The 19,836-nt window shown below is 39.3% G+C and overlaps 1 protein-coding gene across 1 annotated transcript; it reads right to left on the bottom strand.

The window, feature by feature from the left end:
- Nucleotides 1-9,639: 9,639 nt before the first annotated feature.
- LOC123963645 (LIM/homeobox protein Lhx1-like) lies at nucleotides 9,640-12,871 on the bottom strand. Its single transcript, XM_046040643.1, has 5 exons — nucleotides 12,702-12,871; nucleotides 11,903-12,123; nucleotides 11,244-11,515; nucleotides 10,208-10,364; nucleotides 9,640-10,016 (listed from the first exon to the last, which is right to left on the bottom strand). Exons 1-5 carry the CDS (start codon nucleotides 12,869-12,871, stop codon nucleotides 9,640-9,642), a joined length of 1,197 nt encoding a protein of 398 aa, XP_045896599.1.
- Between the last annotated feature and the right edge of the window lie 6,965 nt (nucleotides 12,872-19,836).

Below are 19,836 nucleotides of genomic sequence, written 5' to 3'. Positions count from 1 at the left end.
TACTTCTTTATTAGTGTATTATATGGAGTTTTACAATATACTAATTGAGAATAGAATTAAATTTGCATTTAATTTAAGATCTGTTTAGAAGTGTACTATTTTGGTAAGAAGAAAGATTGGTACAAAATAAAACATAGTTCAAAGAATTCAATGAAAGCCAATAAAATGTGTTATCATGGATAAAGTGGTGGTAAGAATGGCTAAATAAAGATATCAATGCTAATTTAATTAATGTGGGCAGTGATAAACACTTGATGTTCAGCCAAAATGCACATATAAATCTACATATCCAATGTCTATGCATTACAAGCAACTTACTTCACGTGGTAAAGCAAAGTAGTATACGTTATAAATGCAGTGCATTTCCATTAAATTTAGCACCCAGAACAATGCTGTCATATAGTTTGATTAAACAGTACATAAGTCCCAGTCTAGCTTGGTTTAAGCTGAACATCTACTGGGAAGTAAGACACTGTTGTCACACTGTACTGTTTGCATTATAGTTTTATGATGGTAGTGCTTCTGAGTAAGATTTCCCCATGCATTTCGAGGCTTTTGTGATTTATGTTTGATACACTTACATAATGTAGGGCATTTCTCAAAAGCAATTTCCATCTATAGATCAAAAATTAAAATAAATGATGTGGTGTATCTTTAATGCAGAGAGGCCAGCCTGCAGAAGCTAAAGCCGGGCAGTGAATCTCTCCAGGGGCAGGAAGGCAGCCTGTCAGCCAGCTGCACCAGAGGCTTAATCTTCAATTTGTGTTTGAAACGTGCCACAAAAGTCAAAGATTACAACACCCTGCGATCATCACCACATAATGTACACATTCTTATTCTGTCAGAGCTTGGTAAACATTGGCTGACTAACTAAATACCAGGACGACAGAGAGGAGGGCTAATTCACATGCAGACAAACCTGCTGCAGACAGAAGAGGAAGAAGGCATCAGAACAAGACAGAGGGATTGAAGTTAAGTTGAGCTTATTACCAAGACAATGTTTCAACATGTTTTAGTCTTAACTTTACATAAAAAAATCCAGTATTTATTTTAATAATAAACAGATCCTCCAGCAGACTTTCCTCATCAAATGTCTGTTTTTCATCTTCAGGAGGAAATCAATATTATGCTATAGCTGAGTACACAAGAACTAGGTTGCTATTTGTCCTATGCTGCTCATGCACTTGACTTGTCACAGAAGTAGCTTGGCCAATATGAACAATAATATGGAAAAAGCTCCTTATAGCTGTGCATTGCAGACCAGGTGAAGTAGCTCCCTGTACCATGCAGCCACCCCTCCCTTCCTTCCTCAACCCCCCCACCCCGCCCCCCGTCCCGACATTAACATTCATGGAGCCACTGAAGTGTGGCGAGCCACGTCCATCGAACCAACGACGAGACGCAGGGATGAGGGGGGGAGGAAGAGGATGGAAGCCCCCACCGAATAGGGTTGGTGGAAGAAAGGGGATGTGTGGTGGTGAAGGTTGCCCAGTATGGGATTGTGGGAAAGGTCAGCAACCAAGGTGCTACATCTTTGGCCATATATCACAATTATTGCAGTAGGTCATTGACTGGTGTGGAAATTATAGAAGCCATGACAGGTCCACATGGCATGCTGGAAGAGTGGGCAAGGCCGGGTCAGCAAGAAGTCCCTGTCGACTGTTACTGTGTCTCAGTAAAGGTAGTCTAGTTTTCAGCCGTGCTAGGGACGTGGCTCTGGGCATGGCAGAAACTTGGCATTCCATCAGCATCAGCTGTACATAATGCAAATTATCAAATGGTAGCATGCTTACATGTCAAACTAAGATTGAGAGTAATACTAACACTATTCCTTCTAAACATCTACATGTCATGTGGGCATGTTAGCATGCTGATATTAGCATTTAACTCAAAGCGCCTCTGTGGCTAAGAACAACAAGAGCTGCAAGCATGGCTGTAGACTCTAATAGTCTTGTTTTAGTAAGCATTGTTTTGTATTTTTTGTTTGAAATCTTAACTCACCTGTGCAGTATTGTAAATATAATTGTAGAAATGTTCCAATGTAGAAGTATTTATGTTAGGCCATAGTTTGGCCTCTAAAAGCTAGTAGACATATCTACTTGTAGTTTACTTACATGTGTGGTACTTCATATTTGTATTCCACTGACTTCAGCATCACCTTCTCCTATAAAAGCAGGTGTGTTGCTAGTTTGAGTGTACTTCAATATAGAAATAGTGCATTCACTTTAAGGGAGCGGTATAGTACATGTACTAGTGTAGACCAAAAAATGTCTTTCCCATGTAGCATTGGCTGATGGCTGCAAGACTTCCTACACTAATGAACACGCAATCTGCTACATACACATGCACAGTAAACTCATTATGAGTTGTGGTATGCGCAGACTTGCTGACTAAAAGAGTTTAGCTGAATGTAAACATCAGTCCAGCAGTGGCCCATTTTGAGAGGTGCGCCACATTAAAATGCATGCATTATAGGCATATCAGTGGAGCGTGGAAGCCAACTCCCTATGGAAATGATGGTTTACTGCTTCTCATAGGGCCTGTGGAAGGGTTTATTTGTGACCAGTGTCCTCTGGCTTTGAAGGACAAAATCAACCAACCAGGGAAATCGTTGTGCTTGACAACGGAGTGGTGTCATATCTGACAGCGCTGGTTGTCAACATTTTATTCAGACTGATAAAGATGTTTATAAGTTCTTAAGAAGCTGTCCTACTTCCAGAAGGGTAATGGAGCAACTAAAGACTGGAAAGAAACAAACAAACAAAGAAAGAAAGAAAGAAAGAAAGAAGGAAAGAAGATTGGCTTCTAGATAGCGACATTTTGCATGGGACACTACATTTCAGGTGAATGTTCTTCTAATGAAGCTATTATATGTGTTAATATGCAATTAAGCTACTCGAACAAATGTATTTCCTGCACTCAGCGCTGTAAAAGCTTGCTGCTTACAGCTAAAACAAACTGAATGCATTTTGACACTGAAGAGGACAACTTTAACCTGCTACACTTGATCAAACACTGCATCACAATTAGGTGTATTTATCCTGGTGGCTCGGAGGAAAAAGATCATTGGAGTACAAAGCAGAGGTGTGGACTTGGCAGACACACTATAGCTGATGAGCCCTCCACCCCTGCCTCCACCCCGGTTGTCCACCCCATTACACACACATATGCACAGATACATTTTGCAGAGCAGAGCTTTTTTCACACTTTCTGCGCTTGACTGCAAATGAGAGAAGCAGAAACCTTCTGTGTCATGTCTTTTGTCTCGGGGTTCCTATAAACTACAATTACAACACACCAAGTGGTGTGAGGGAATTCGGCGTGGAAAATGTATAGAACTGTGTAAAACCAATAGGGGACCAATGCATGTTGTTTTTTGAATCCTTTTTGTTTGCTATGTAAAGCAATATATTTTGTCAAGGCAAGATCAGAAATTTCACAGATTGGTAGTGATAAACATCTTGTGATTATAATTATCTTATCAGGTTATCAAAAGCAAAACTGACTGTTTGTCAATTTACATTATGGTTGTGGAATATTACTGTCTCATCATGTATACATTATCAACATCTTTTATGCATGGGAAACTAGTTTGTCAATGATTCCATGCTTTGCCAGGGTAGATCATAGGATAACTGAAAAAATGTCAAATATCTATGCATAGTTATATTGTCATCATGCTCTCCAAAAATTAACAGCAAGTGAAAGAGTGATTAAAATCTTAACAAGCATATCTGCCCTGGCTTTTGTGACTGAATGACTTGTCAATATCTATAACATGCTGAAATCTCCTCAGCACTTGGCCTTACTGATTAAGCACTGCAGTAGGTGGGGAACACTCACAATTCTGGTCTCTTCAACTTTAATCAAAAGTACACTGACGTACTGCAGCCCCCTCCCGCTCTTTCATAATAATGGGCCGCTAAAAATTCAGGAGGCAGGCTCCACATCAATCACTCGCCAGATTTGAGTCCAATGCAATAAATATGTAAATGAGGAGAAGCCAATGTCTCGTAGCTTTGAGATCAGCGCAAGGAGAAAAAAAGGGAAAACTGTATTAATTGCCCGTGGCCAGAGGAATCCTATTACTGTGGGCATTGATTATAAAATTGTATGTGTGAATGATTTTCATGCAGAAAGTGGACTTCCAAGCCTAGAGCAGAAAGTGAAGAAAGAGTCAAATTAGCAAATTGGGCCAGATTTTGCAAGTCTCTAAAACGGAAACAGCAACGAGAAAAAGGCCAAATCTAAGTTCAAATACGATTTAAATTAGATAATAAAAAGGATTTCTATCTCAAACTACAATATAAAAAGTACAATCCCTTCGTAATATTTGTCCAATTGTAATGTTTAAGTGTGCCTAAATGTGGTGCCCTAAGTAATTTTCATCTGTAACATAAGTTGACATTTTTCCACACTTCCAAGATTTCAGATTGTATGTATTAAGGTCATTGTTTCAAACCAACTGAGCAAAAATAACATTTAAACCTGACAACATAGTGGAAACATAAAAGATTATTTTTTTCTTTTGGTAAATGATCTAACAAACTGAGCTGACTCTGCCTACGTGAAGAACAATAAGGAGACTTACTGCAGGCATCTAACCAAGTAGCTGACAGCCACCTGGTATTCAAAGTGTCCATCTGGCCAGTAGAGGTAGTCAGCTGATTAGCACATGGCTGGCTGAATATGTACAAAATAAATAAAAAATATGCAAAATATGTACATACTTTAAATGGTTAAATTACTTCTACAGTAAAACAAAGCTAATCACTTCTCAAAGGACAAATAACCATTACTGTGCATGGTTTATCCAGCAGTCACCATAATCACTGTCAGCTAGATTAAAATTGATTTGCTGGCCTCGTGTTTGACTTGCAAATCTCTCTCTTAATCATGGCATTTTGTTCAGATAAACAGGGATTAGTTTGATTAACAGCATATCATTATCTCCAAACATTTAAACACTGTATAGGCTTTAAACATAGGCTTTAATTAACAGAATGTGACAGTTTAAATTGTTGATATATTTCGTATTTATATAAAACATTTGATTTTAAATTTTAAGCAAATTTAAGATTTAAGCAGATAGTATAGCTATATTTGTTTATCTTTGGCATCCATCAACATTAGTGAAATGTTATATTTATTTATATGTATTATTCCATGGAAATCACCATTCTCAGACTACTATGACTGCTACCACATGTGATGCCATTTTCTCTTTTCCATGCACCTTTGTTTTTTAACTTAAATACTTGGTAGTAAGTGGCAACTAAGAATTTTCATTTGTGAAAAATAAATCCACACTGACCAACAGCAGGTAACAGAAAAAGCTAAAATGAAAGGCATTTTATCCAATTGCAACAAAAATGATCTGGAATCAAAACATATTTGACATTGCCTCCAAATGCTGGTTTTGTTCTGGGCTGGTTGATTTAACTTTTTTAATGTATGTCATGATTAAGTAGTAAGGTTGCTCTAGGATTTTATCAAGCTAGTGTAGCTGTTTACAGGAAGTTGAGCTTGACCACTAAAGCCAAAAAGCAAGCAGGAGTCAAATTTCTTGTGTGAGCACACGTACTTGGGCAATAAAGCTGATTCTGATATTGATGTGATTGTGATTTTCAACTCAAAATGCTAAAAAGACCATGTCATTTCAAGGTAAACAATTTACTGGACGGCCTTATAGCGCTCTTGGAATGACTCCAAAACATAATTCCACCCTCTGTGATAACTGGAGGTCGCTGCCAAACAACTATACAACAAGTGAAACTGAATGAAAGTCACTCTCCAGTTTCACTTTGTCACTTTTATCTGAGCTGTATCTTTAGGAGTAAACAGTTAAATTCCACTGATTTCCACAGTCCCTGTAGGATTAGCATCAAAATCAACAATAACTTGTTTTGCGGCTCTGCCTCAAGTCTAACAATTACGGCTCCCACGTAAACAGAACACCCCAATTTAAGTATTGTAAATGTTGCAGATATTGTATGTGTATCCAAAGCCTTATATATATTTATCTCTATACAGTGAGCCACACCATTGAACTGAGTGACATGTTCCTTCATTATAATGGACATAAGCACTGTATTTTGTTTTGTCCTGCTGCTGCCGTAATACATACTCACTAGCAAACCTAATCCACAGCTGAAAATAGTCCCCATCAAATGCACTATTTACTTTTGAGTAATGTTTGCTAAAACCTACAGTGCCCAGCTTTTTCAGTAAATTACTTACTTTATTACTTACTTAGATGTAACAGCAACACATGCACTTAGTAGCTGAGAGCTACAGACAAGTTAGGGAAGTCGGAAAGTATTGAGAGATGGACTAACTTTGGTCTTTTCATGGGATTTGTTGACATTGACAAAAATACATCCTTTAATTTGACCTGTTATGTGTGACTGGTGTTCATTAAGTGCCTGTTAAGACTTATACAGAAGTGTGCTTTTGGGTATGTTGGCTTCACTGATAAGTATCGCATTTGTCCATCAGCACCACTCACACATGCCCTCCTTTGATCAAGTTTTGATTTTGTGAGACGTCAAACCCAAACTGAATCATAAATATCACTGTTAAGATCGCCACTAGAGCTCACGTCCATCTACAAAGGCTGAGTCTGACCAGCGGCCCTTTGCTGCATGTCATTTCCTCTCTCTTTTTCCCCGCTTTTCCTGTCTCTCAACTGTCCTATTTTAAATAAAAGCACAAAAAGCCCCCAAAATAATATCCTTTTAAAAAACATAAAGAAACCTAAAGAAAGCCATGGGAGGAATTACAAACCCACATCCATGTTTTCCTCCAGTTAATTGTTTGCGACCCTCCTTGTCTCTCCGGCCCCTCCCCCAAACAGCTCCACTGTTTCTTCAGCCTCCTGCTTCACTGCTCAGCGGTTCGATATACAGCGTTTGTCCTGCCATCCTTTGTGCTGCTCTGCCCTTTCCCGGATTCTAAAATATTCACTCAGTCATCAGCCTCTTCTTCACTACTAACACATATGCCTCAAAGTATGACTTAACATTTCAGACATTATTTGCACAAATCCGAATGTGCCCCTGCAGCGGTGCTTCCTAATTATTCAGAAAATGCCCAGCAAATGGACAATTCCCAAACAGATTAAGCCCATTTGCAGGCACACATCCATATACTATATTATATGCATTGATAACTTTCCAATTAAGCAGTTCGTCTCTGCAGTGCCTCTTGTGCTAATAGAATTTGTTTGTTATTGTTTGCTCTTAGTGTTTGAAGAACATTACCGTGAGCTCATTTGGATAAGTCAAGAGGAAAACAAGTGAATATATTCTAAGCCGTGACTGCAAGGTACAAATAGCAATTGTGTCTAAACTTCTGTGGCGTTGTGTGGTTTCTTCCCTCACAGTAAGTACTGAGTGAGCAGACATCAGTCACTTTATTAACAGCTCAACAACATTTACAACGTGATTGGAAAATTATGCTGACCAATTGCTCCCTGGATTTGAGAGTTTATTGATTGCTGGTTAGATGTTTTGTCCGGATTAGCCAACGCTGTCAGTATCACCACAATGAGCAGCTCTGGTTTTGTTAACTGCGCTGCAGCGGATGGATGGATCGCTCTTTTTAAATGGAACCTGCAAATCTCTCCATAAAATGTCATTTAAAACTCCTACATCTCCTTGTCAAAAGTTCTGAATAAAAGGTTATCGTTTTGCAAGACTGCAACAATAGAAAATTCTCGATGTTTCCGCAGTTGAGCTGTAAAAAGTTGGTATTGTGTATGTCAGCTGTGTTTAGCAGCTCATGAGATTCTGAGGTATGACATTCTGTCTCTTCTACGAGACAACCAATTACAGTCAACTGAATTCAACTATATCAACTTGTCATTATAATGATAGTCAAAACTGAGTGTGTCAGAGCCTTCCCTAATCAAATTGCCCTGCACACACAAAATAAAGAGCATGTTGTCAAAACTTTAAACTTCTCTGACACTCAATACAGTTTCTTATAGATAGTTAATTGTAAGTATACGTATAGATACATATTTATATAGATAACTAATTCAACCCATTTGATGATACTGCCACTGGTTAATCAGATTCGAGAGGATGGTGACATGCTGTATGAGGGTGTCTATCAAAGTTACAGCACTGTACTCGTCTGGACATACGTATTTGTTTCCCTGGCATAATTATTTGTCTGTTTAAAAAATATTGTCAGAAGATTAAGTGTGCCTCAACAAATCCCCGTTCATTATACTTTTACAACTTGGAAGAACAGGTGCTGTATTTTTCCCCAAAGTGATTAACAAATTACAATGATCAGCATGTGTTTTATTATACAGTGAGTGGTCGTAAACATCGGTCTAATTAACTGAATTGGAACAATCAAGTACATCTCACGAGAAACAAACATTCTCTGTGGACCCCTCCCCGCATTCCAAGGCTATTCATTCTAGCATATTTGTGGGCCTCACATGGGGGCCCTCCATACTGAGTTCCTGTTGTCCCCCCAGTTATAAGGCCCTGCTGCTGCTGCGGCTGCTGGCAGTGTATGAGATCATCAGTGTAAATCATTTTTGACATTTTGATCCATAAAGGCAAAACCAGTTTGTGTCTTAGGGGTTCAGGTAAACTAAGCTGCAAAATATTGTTTTTACTACAATCCTAATTAGAAGAGGAAGTGAAACACTTAAAAAATGCTGCATCTCTCAACTGAAGGTGCAGGATTTTGCAATGCATAAATTTGGCAACAGTTTATTAGTATTTTCTCTTTTTTTTTTTAATGAGGACATAATACAGACTAGCACAAAGAGTGACCACATGAATAGAACAGCTACAAAAGTTTGGTTTGTTTGCATTAAATTGTCTGTCCATTTGAATCAAGAGGTTTTTATGCAATGCTAATATTCAAACCCCTAAATGATGGAGCCTTAAGTAAACAGTTGACTGTTCTGTACAGTTGTTCATTACTCTGTATAGACGGTTGGACTCATCTTATGTTAAAGTCAAATAATTTTCTGTTACATAGAAAATTTTCCGATTTATAAAGATATCCTCTTGAAGGCAAACGTGTGTTGGCAATAAAAGAATTAAAAGGAAATGCTTGTCAAATAAAATTTAAACAAAATCAATGTTTCCACAGTCCTGAGAGAGGTTTTTGGTCAAATGTATTAAACATAACAATCATAATCTGTTATTAAATGACAGAATCTGGTATTACAGATGAACTCATGGATGGAGGGTGCTCTTTGTCAGTATATAAAACACTGAAAGGTGATAAAAAAATGCTATCATGCACCTTCACATTAACATTTTAGTGACAATTATGTCAGGTATGTGGCAGAAAAGGTTTTGTAAACACTAAAAACACTTTCTGCAGCATATAAATGTCTTTGTTTATTGCTTGATCAATGAGGCCCAGCATTGTGAATGTGTTAATGAGTCAAAATTCACATGGATTGGCTAGTCAATAAACAATTATACCAACATACAAATATAGAGATTTATAAATAGTTAAATAGAGCTTAACAGAAATGCAAGCAAGCAAATAAATAAATAAATAAATAAATAAATAATGTACATTTAAAAAAACAAACAATAAAAAGCATTGATTTGTGTTCCAAATCCAAGTGTGCCTTGTAGTTTGTTGACGGCTGGATTACCAGACAGTGCCTTCGCTCATTTCTGAGGAGGGTTGTGACAGCTGGTTGGTGTATCCATTGTCACTGAGAGACACAGTGGTGAAAGGTTTGCCAGGGCCACACATCTCACTGGAGATGCTGTGCATTGAGCCCGGTATATTGGGCTCTGGACTGGGTGAATCCGCAGGATGATGAGATACTGCGTCAGAGAAACACTGCAACTCTCCAGGACAGTGGTGCACTGGATGGTGGTGGTCTATGACTCCTAATGGGGTGCCAGCAGGGACAGAAGAGGGCATAAAACCCAGGTCTGCTGGAGTCTGAGCCTGAGATGATGGTGGGCCTTGGAAGTACTCATAATTCCCTCCTGAGCCATAGTATTCACCGGGATAATCTGCATTAAAAATATTTAGATTAGTGCACAGAATATAAAGAAGCTTTTATTGCTTTTACTATAAAAATCATCAGCCCCAGAAACAGACTCAGTGAAAGATGAATTGGATTAATTATAGTGAAAACATCATCCTTCTAGCAAACGACTATCAACGTTGAATGACATTTTTACACCCCTAAAACATAGCTCACCTCCATAATAGGAGAAGTGTCCCAGCTCTTCTGGTTCCAGTCTCTCTCCCAGCGCTCTCATCCTCCTCTGCCCGCGGAAAAACACGTGTCTCCGCCCGCTCAGAGCGCTCAGCTGCTTCATGCGTCTCTCTTTGGACCTCCGGTTTTGGAACCAAACCTTTAGGACGAGGCGAGGATTATAAAAAACATAATTGAGCAAATGTGGATGTGGATGACACGCGCAGGAGAGTGGAGCAGACGTACCAGAAGAAAAGACTTCATCTTATAGGCTACCTGCTCATGCCTCGCAGGGCCATGGAAGTAGGCTATCACAGCAACATTTTTTTGTGAAACTTGAATATTTCGATAAGTTTAAATTTTTTAATTATAAACAATTATAAGAACTACACAATCACAGCAAGTTCCTGAAAAAAAATACATTTGACTTCTTTTATGTGGCTTGCTGCGTTGGTCGCTATGAGAAACATTAATGATCTGACCTGTTCTGAAGTTGGAATAAAGGTTTTGTAAATGCGTCAATAGCATACCAGCCTATCGGCATGTGAACTGATGACTATTTAGCCCACGGAAACATAATTTTCTTTTAATGCATTTCGATGAGTCAATCAAGAAATTTCATCATGAGAGCTTTTTAAAAGTGTCCAAGCGCATCAGCGCTAAGTGAGCCCTGCTTTTAAGGGTTTTAGGAGCGCAGTGGGAGTGAAGATTATGGGAAAAAATGGTTTGGAAACCTTATCTGAAAAAAAAGAGAGAAAATTCTGTAGAGCATTAAGGCTAAATTCCCTAAGGGTGTCCAGGCAAAACGTGGGTTCTAAAGAGCCCCCAGCCGCAATTGCTTTTTTGTGTCCATTAAAGCTTTGGTATAGCGAATACGCTCCTGACTTTATTCTCTGTGGTGTTAGTCCTTGAGGTACTTGGTAACCTGTTTGAACACTGCTGATTGTCGCTCAGATTTGGGAGGGACTTGGGTGTCCGATAATGGATGTAAATGGATCAGACGGTGCAGAAAATGCACTTTTTTCATTTAGCCTTTTACCTGGATGACTCTCATGGAGAGGCCGGTCTCCCGTGACAGCTGCTCCCTTATATGTCTGGTGGGTTTCGGTGTGGCCGCGAAAGCCGCTTTCAGGGTCTCCAGCTGCTTGGCTTTTATGGTGGTCCGAGGCCCGCGTCGTTTCCCGACGGCACTCTGCTCGTCATTATCGTTGCACACGTCTTTATCAGATAAATGTCCCGTTTCTGAGTCCTTCCCGTCGTCCTGCGGGTCCTGGGAGTCTGGAGACAGACTTGGGTCGCTGCAAGTCGTGACTGTCATGAGATAAATATGCTGTATATTAGCACATGGCTCTTAATATTTACAAGATCTGGGCCTCTAAATCATACGCGCAACCCCCCCGAGAAAAGCAGCGGCCTTTTTAATACAAGTTATGAATATGGCAGCAAATTTATTTCAGAAGTTTGTTAAATAATATTCTGAATAGCCCACTTTGATGATAGTACAAGATCCCTTTGAATACAGCACTAACCAATTTGGACAGAAATCTGCTGCTTTTAATATTATTATTATTATTATTATTATTATTATTATTACTACTACTACTACTGCTACTACTACTAATAATAATAATTTGATTTAGAAAATATATATCTTTCCCCTCCTTTTTAAAAACACAATAAATGTCTGACATAGCCTACCTGAAAGGAGGATTGTGTCTTTTCCATTGTTGTTTAGATAGTCCTCTTTACAGACAAACTTGAATTCGTCCAAGATGTACAGTTCCTCTCCAGTGGACAGCTGTTTGTTACACATCACACAGGTGAAACAGTTGAGGTGAAACACTTTGCTCTTGGCTCTGCGGACAAGATCACTGGGTAAAATTCCCTGGGCGCAACCGTCACACTTGGTCCCAAATCTCCTGTTGAAGAGGGAGAGCAACAGTCTGAGTAAAGTTTCAGTAGCCTACAGATGTAATAGGCTATAATAATGCTTCCTCTCTTAGACTTTTTAAAAACATTTTTTTTATTAGATCTATCTACCGCCTAACCTAAAGTAAAGTGTAATGCTGTAAAATTTGAAAAAATAATCCTAATGTAATCTCATGTCCATCATAGCAGTCACACGTGCAATAAGGGTTTGCCCTGTTTGTAATAGCTGCTATCAATGCTGGCTTGTGATATCATGTTGTTTTTCCAAGACATTCTTAAATAAACTGCTCCACACACAATTTTAATATTTTTAAACATCAAAACAAACGAAAAGATATAAAAGCAACTTACAACTGCGACATTTGAACGAATATCAGATCTCACAGTATAAACAAAGACGGTTTATTGAACCACTGCAGAACATGGTCCAGGAGTTTAATAGCCTATAGGCCATATAGCTTATCATGCACGGTCAAATTCCATGTAGGCTCACCGTATCTTTATTTTAGACATTTACTTTACGTTTTTTTCTAAATAAATATTAAACCGAAACACTTTGGATGCTTACCTAAAGAAGTCATTCTTACAATACAGTCTCCCTTCTCGTGAAAAACATTTCTCTGTCAATGCGCATTTGCATTCGCAGCACTGGACACATTTGATGTGCCATGGTCTGTCCAAAACTTTGAGCAGGAACCTATCAAGGATAGGCTTTTCACAGCTGGAACAGTGAAGCATTGTCTGGAGTTATTCCCAGCCCAGTGTGCGGGATATAGATGTTTGTTTCTTTCTTCGACGGATGCGATTGGGTGCGATCCAGGAAATCCAATGTATCCAAATGAATCTGAATAGTTACATCACCATCCGTGAGATTAAATTTAGCTCTTCTGTCCCACAGGGCAACAATCCACATCTGGCCAGCAGTTCCAAACGACAGGTTGACTGTTGAAAGAACAGCATTTCTGAAAGAAGAAATATAGATTGGAGATCATATCAGGCCCATCAAGATGATCCGAAAGTGTGCGATTTTAGGAGTAAGCGCAGAAAAAAGCCTGCCCAGTATAGAGCTTTTACAACGCACTGCTGTACGATATATCCAGAGTGGTGACTAAAGTAGAAAAAAACAACGATGAAAATGCTATCAGCGCGCTCAGCCTTGGCGTTTGTGTCCCATTTCCCATGTGACGAGCTCTCAGTCTGAGAAAAGCGCTGTAATGAGCGCACCTCTTAAAGCTCAGCCTATTGCCTATTAAGACACATGTGACGTCAGCTCCTGGAAAAACCTATGAGCAGCCCTTTCAATTCACCCCACCACATGTAGCCTTAATTATGTAAAGAAAAGTAAAATACCGTGGTTGTAAGATGAAACCAAAGCAATTCCAATCAAGTCAAATCAGTGGCAAGATGTAAACTAAGTATTATGCGCGCATAAACTGCTTGTGAACCTCTAAACATTTAAATAAAATATATATGACTGAGGAGAGAAAAAGAGAAACAGGCTACCACGAGAACTTTAAATAAAGGCATGGCGTTAATGCTTCCACCAGAAATATATCTTGTAAAAGCAGATTTTAGTTGAAAATAACTGAAAAATAAAAAGTGGTCAAAGTTTCTTCCAAGATTTCTCACGATGACGATCCTTACAGCCTGACGAGCTGTTGCGAGATATTTAGTCTAAGAAACTGTGTCTGTGAAGACATGATAATAAATAAGAATACAAATAAAAAACGTTATAAAAGCTCAACCAACGTTCTCCTTATAATATTTTATTCTTTGCGCAGGATCAGCCAGCTTCTCTCTCAAGGATACCCTGCTAAGGATCAATGATATCATGTGAATAAATTATTTTCTTCAGCAAAAGGCTGAGTTGGGAGAAGACTGCATCAGTGGCAGATGACAAATTATCAGTAGGCCTATCCCTGTAGTATGGGAGAGTACCGATGAACATTCCCAACACAAGCTTTTCATATAGATTAATGTTGTGCCCAAGCATTATTCCTCATTTTGTTTGAAAGGACAAGGATCACTAATGTTCATAATCTGTGGCGATAGACTGTCTCTTCTAGATGTTATCGCTCCGTGCTGGTGCACTGGTGAAGGAGATAGCGCCTTTCCCCACACAGGCTCCCAGCTCTGTTACTCCCTGATATACTGTATAAGCTCCCGACAGTATAACATTAAACGTGAGTGAAGGAGTTGCAAAATCTTTCTTGAACCAAAGAAATGGTTGTATGTCAGATTTTTTTTTTTGTATTGCACAGGCCACATCAAGAGCGCATAAATGCAAAATGTCAGTGCTTATCAGCTGATTGGCACTTTCTCTGTTGTTTTGTATGACAGCTGATTTCTAGGATAAAAAAGAATGTATTAAAAATTGTGGGCGGTGAGGATGTGTGTCAATGCCTCTGACAGGTTCTGTCCATTTTTAATTTAACTTTTGAAACAGCTACTGTGGGTCTAGCTCCAACAATTATTCAAATATAACTGATGAATCAATCAATCAATCAAATAAACATAAATATAGAAAGGAGGATAAGGGGTTTTGATTAATTGAACACCCCGTGTCCTATCTAAACAGTTTCCTAATTATTATTATTTTTTATTATTATTATTATTATTATTATTATTTTATTATTATTATTATTATTATTATTATTATTATTATTATTATTTAGTTTACAATACAATGTATTTATTTATAGATAGAAATGTATTTGTCATCTGGAGAAACTTGCAAAACTAAACATACTGCATGTTGAAAGAAAGACATACACATTTTTTAGAACCCAAATTCACTTGATATTCAGACATTTTTCTTGCATACAATTTGCTGCGTAAACTCATAATTGTCAATGTCCTCATATATCCTAAAATATATTTTTTTAAATGCACCACAAGAATTTTATGGCAGTCTTGTCTGACTTGTCTAACTTTGAGCATGCTCTTTAAGCACCACGGACAGCACCACAAGGCACTCTTGAATACTTACAGTACAAAAAATTTATTCCTTTCTTTTTGTATCATTTCTGAATTGGAAAGTATGTGTGGATGAGTGCAAAACCAGGTATTAAACCACAGAAACATAACACAACATATGTATGGAGGTCAAGAAATACATGTGAGACTACCATTAAGTAAAAAAGTAAGGTAGAGTAAATGCTTAAGACTTCTCGTGCATCTAATTCGGTTCCTCGAACCTGATCTCATTAGCTTAAATGTAACAGTGGATGACAGTGAAAAGACCAGAGAGCAAGGATCTCTGTGGTGTCCTACGTGCAAGTTGTGTGGATAAGTGTCTCCTTCTGAGTTTGTGTTTCTCCATTAGAGGTGTTGATTAGAAGCCAAGCCCAGTGAGCTGCCCCACCCCCCTTTCACCACTCCATCACACAAGAGATCTCTGTGCAGCACTGGAATCTGGCAGGGCGCACGCTGTTTGTTTTGGAATGAAAAAAAGCATGTCATTAGTGTTTGTTAATTGCAGCTAATTGGCACTAATGAGATGACTAGGCCACCCACTGGGACCATTCATACAAATAATATGTAGAAAACAAAATGAATTACTAGATGCTAATTAAAGTCAATTAAAGCTGATTAGGCGGTGGTGGAATGGGAAAGTTGTAGACAGGAGGAAAATACCTGGCAACATGCAGGATGACATGACAAATACATCTGGCCACTCGCAGAGCTCCTTACTGTGGAACAGGAAGACCTATTCAGTCTCTATATGCTGAATGCAGCTTGACTGAAGTCTCCATTGTTCAATCAGAGTCTAAACTAAGGAAAGTGATAACATGATAACTGCCTAAAGAGCAGTCAGCTCTTTAGGCAGTCAGAAGTCAGCCCCACTTATTCACTCCTTCTATTATCCTGTCAGTTTAAGATGCACTTGGCTCCCCTTTTTACTCCCTTTAATGCCCTTCGCTACTGTTTGGTAGCTTGAGTTGTTATTTCTTGTTGAAAAAATTGCTGTATTTAGGTCAGCCTGACTGAACATTTCTAGTCCTCAGTTGGAGTAAAAAAAAAAAAAGAATCAGGGCAGCACTAAGGTTTTCTACTCAAGTGGCTTTCCAGGAAGTTATTAGCAGAAACATCTCTCTCAGCATGTGGTCCATTTAGAGTTTACATAGGTAATCTTCTTTGTATTATTATTTCAGTTTCAGAGCACTTGCTGAACAGAATTGTGCAATTTGAATTGTGCACTTCAGTGTGTCCACATAATTTAGGAGCACCTTAGCTGTTTACACACATTAGCTATAGCTTGTAAAAAAAAAATTAAAAAAAACACAAAAAGAGGATCCATCATGCAGCCTCAAAACACATGAAAAAGTCTGATGTAGAAGAAACTTAAATTGAAAATTACATTTCCATTGCTTTGTTTTCTGGGTGGGACCATTGAAGGTTTTTCTTTACTTCTGTACTTGTATTTTGTAATTCTGAGAGTTGCCTCTAATATTTAGTTTCCCCTCAATGACATATCAGAAACACTAAAATATAACAGCTACATCATCACAAACTACAGTCTCCAAACTAAAAGTTGAATTTACATTTACATTTTCAACAAATTCTTTTTCAACATTTTTTTTTTTTTTTTATAAAATTATAACCTTCATGAAGGTAGGATTTATTGCAGGTTTGTTGCAGCAGACTGCATTGGTTTAACTAACAACTGTTGGTGTTAAGCACAGTTTAATATCCATTTCTGGTCAAGGAACACTCCACCCATGCCTTTTCTACTCTCAGCCAACTGACCTCTTGCATTCATATTATTATTATTTTTTTGAGTGCTGAGAAGTGGAACAGCTTGGCGTGACATTTGCAGTGCTCAGCATACAACACACAGCTACTGCTTGTGCTTGACTAAATTAGCATAACACAGGTAGCATAGAGAAATGCAAGGGATATACAGAGGTACTGTCAGAGGTACCAGTATGGGCTTGAAGAAAACAATTCTTCCTATTATTACTCAATAGCAGCAAAAGGTGAACATGGTGGTTAGGTTTAGAGGTAACAAAATGTACAGTCTGCCGGAAAAGAAGCTCTTCCACCCACAAGAACACATATTTCTAAAGCAGGAAAACCTATCACAGCAGGGCTGACAGCCGCAGAGTGAAGGTCAATCCATACTGATCACCTCACATTGACCTGCCAAATCATATCAGGGATTTGTCTCATTCACACATGCATCTTTATCAGTTAGTAATGGTTTTCACTGGCACTGGTCATCAGTACTAACAGTGACACAGAAGGAGTGGGGATAGTTCTCCCAAAGTATATCCTATAGCTTCCCAGAGAGACAAGTCTATATTAAGTTAATGTAAAAACTCCCTTGTGTATAATCAAACTGCTATTGTGGAAACCTGTCAATTAATCAATCCTGCTGATCATGGGTGTTATCTGTTGGAATACAGAACACTATTAAAAATCCTTCTCCATTACTCAAATGGCCATTTCATGCCCAAAACTTGATTATCGAGAGCTGGTAAAATGATGGCAGCGTCTTGTGCAGCGAGTGGGACGGCGTTCAAGCAGCATCACATTGTTTGCATGAACGAGTATGGGTGTGAGGAGTAGCAGGCAAGCAAGAGGAGACGCACAGAAGGGGAAACCTACCCCATATGAGGGGACAGAGGGTGATCTGCCTGAGGGGCCGTTCAGTGAGAGGGCCCAAGGGACAGAGTGCCGACGGCCCTGGTGATGATGGTGATTGATGCAGGCACAATTCAGACACCCCAGACGCTGTAGCAAATTAAAAGGCTATTTTGTAAAGTTGTAAAGGAGCAGAATGGCAAAGGGTAGCGATGAGCACCCCCCCCCCCAACCATCACACACACACACACACACCTCCTCTGCTCTGTCAAACCAGCCGCTTCTGTTTGGTTTCCCTGGTGTCATCAGTCCCTTTGGGAGGAGCGCTATTACAAGCCTTTCACTCTCACTCATACTGGATACACCGCTGCTTGTGCACATATGGGAGTGTGCATGAGTGTGAGGAAGAAGGGTAAATATGGATCCATGCACAAGGGAGAGACTGTAAAGCTATCTGTGAGTCAGTAGATGAAAGTCAACAAGCAAATATTGATGAAACATCCATGTGGATCTTGGAAGGAATATTTTAAAGTTCTCAAGTGACAAGCAGCAGTGCTTCCTCCCTCTTCTGCACATTAGTTCCCTATCTGTACATGATTAACAAATCATTTATACTCAATTTGAATTTAATTGACCTGGCTGACCTGAGGATGCACCCGTTGCCAGGTGTGTGTCCTGCCTGGGAGGGATGTGTGTGGGGAGAGGAGATAGAGAGACAGACTGTGTCAGGCTATAGGCAGAGCAGCCATCGGGGAGGACGACTCACATGCCAGAGGTCAAACTGGTGTCAAGTGGGGACTGAGGCCAGCTGAGCTGGCCTGGCCCATGCATTGTGCTCATCAACGCAGCTGCTGTCAGTTATCAGGAGTGTTTGCAAGGGGAGGAACAGTGGGCCAGGGGCGGGGGCGCAGGCTGTGTTGTTAGAAAGGAGCGTGCTTGTGTGTAACTTTGGGGGAAGTGGAGGGGCAGGGGATTGGGGGTTATTGGAGCTTGGGGGCATATGGTCCTACTACCCGAGGAAGGGCTCTTTTCCATGCAACACATGCCAAGTCTCTCACAAGCAGGTCACCTGCCTCACATCTTTAGGCGGCTGTAGTATGGGAGAAGTTTTAAATGTGGTCAGCATTTTTTTCTATAATATAAAATAAAACATTGAAACTATTAATTTAGAATAGAATAATGACAAAAACAAATAAATGAAAACATTTTATTGATTAATAATTACTATAATAATAATAATAATAATATAAACTCAACACAAAAGACTGATTTAAAAAAATGTGAATGAAAGTTTTCAATGTACAAGAAAGCCAAAAACCAGTGTACATCAGTTTAACATTTGTTAACTACACATTTATAATAATAATAATAACAAATAATAATAAAAGGAAAATGAATTAGGAGAGCAAAATAAACAAAATTAGATTAAATTAAATACATATTTTCAACACAGAAGACAATTTTGTAGTTCCTTCTGTTTGCTATCTGGTTATTATCATGTCCTATGTGCCAACTGTGATCTCTGTCAGGGGTGATATATTTCAGGTTTGATTCTCAGACCTAGCAGCCCCCAGTGAGGTATAATCAGCCCTGCTGCAGTAAGGTCACGACTCGTGCTGGAATGGTTTGACTGGCCTATAGCAGCTTATCACTTGCTCCCACTCTGCCCAGCCCATCCACTGAATACTGACAACAAGGAGGGGGAGCCCACTGTATGAATCGATCTTTGCTCACACTGATATGTCCTGCTAAGAGGTCACCAAGGCTGGGTAATATGTACACTGGCGAGTCAATAGGAAAATATTAGCCAAACAGCTTAACAGAGAGGGAGTGAGGGGAACGCAGACGCTGCATGCATGAAAGGATAGATGTGTGCATGTGTCAGACATCCCAGTCTGCTTCCCCTGGTGCATCTGTCTGTCTCTGATCTCTGAGTTGTATGCAAGCAGGGGAGTTATAGATGCAGCATTAGAATAAGAGCGGACTGCAGGAGTGCTGCAGACAGACTGTGTCCTGATGCTGTCGCCCACCCTTGTCTTTTCAGCTGGGCCTTCTCATACTCAGCCTTTCATTCCAGCGGCTCTTTGGGACTGGGCTCGTCCCAATGCACTAAACAG

Source organism: Micropterus dolomieu, linkage group LG23 (genome assembly GCF_021292245.1).
Source record: "Micropterus dolomieu isolate WLL.071019.BEF.003 ecotype Adirondacks linkage group LG23, ASM2129224v1, whole genome shotgun sequence".
Lineage (NCBI taxonomy): Eukaryota > Metazoa > Chordata > Actinopteri > Centrarchiformes > Centrarchidae > Micropterus > Micropterus dolomieu.
The sequence above is the reverse complement of the archived record's forward strand: the minus strand, read 5'-3'. Positions and strand labels throughout refer to the sequence as shown.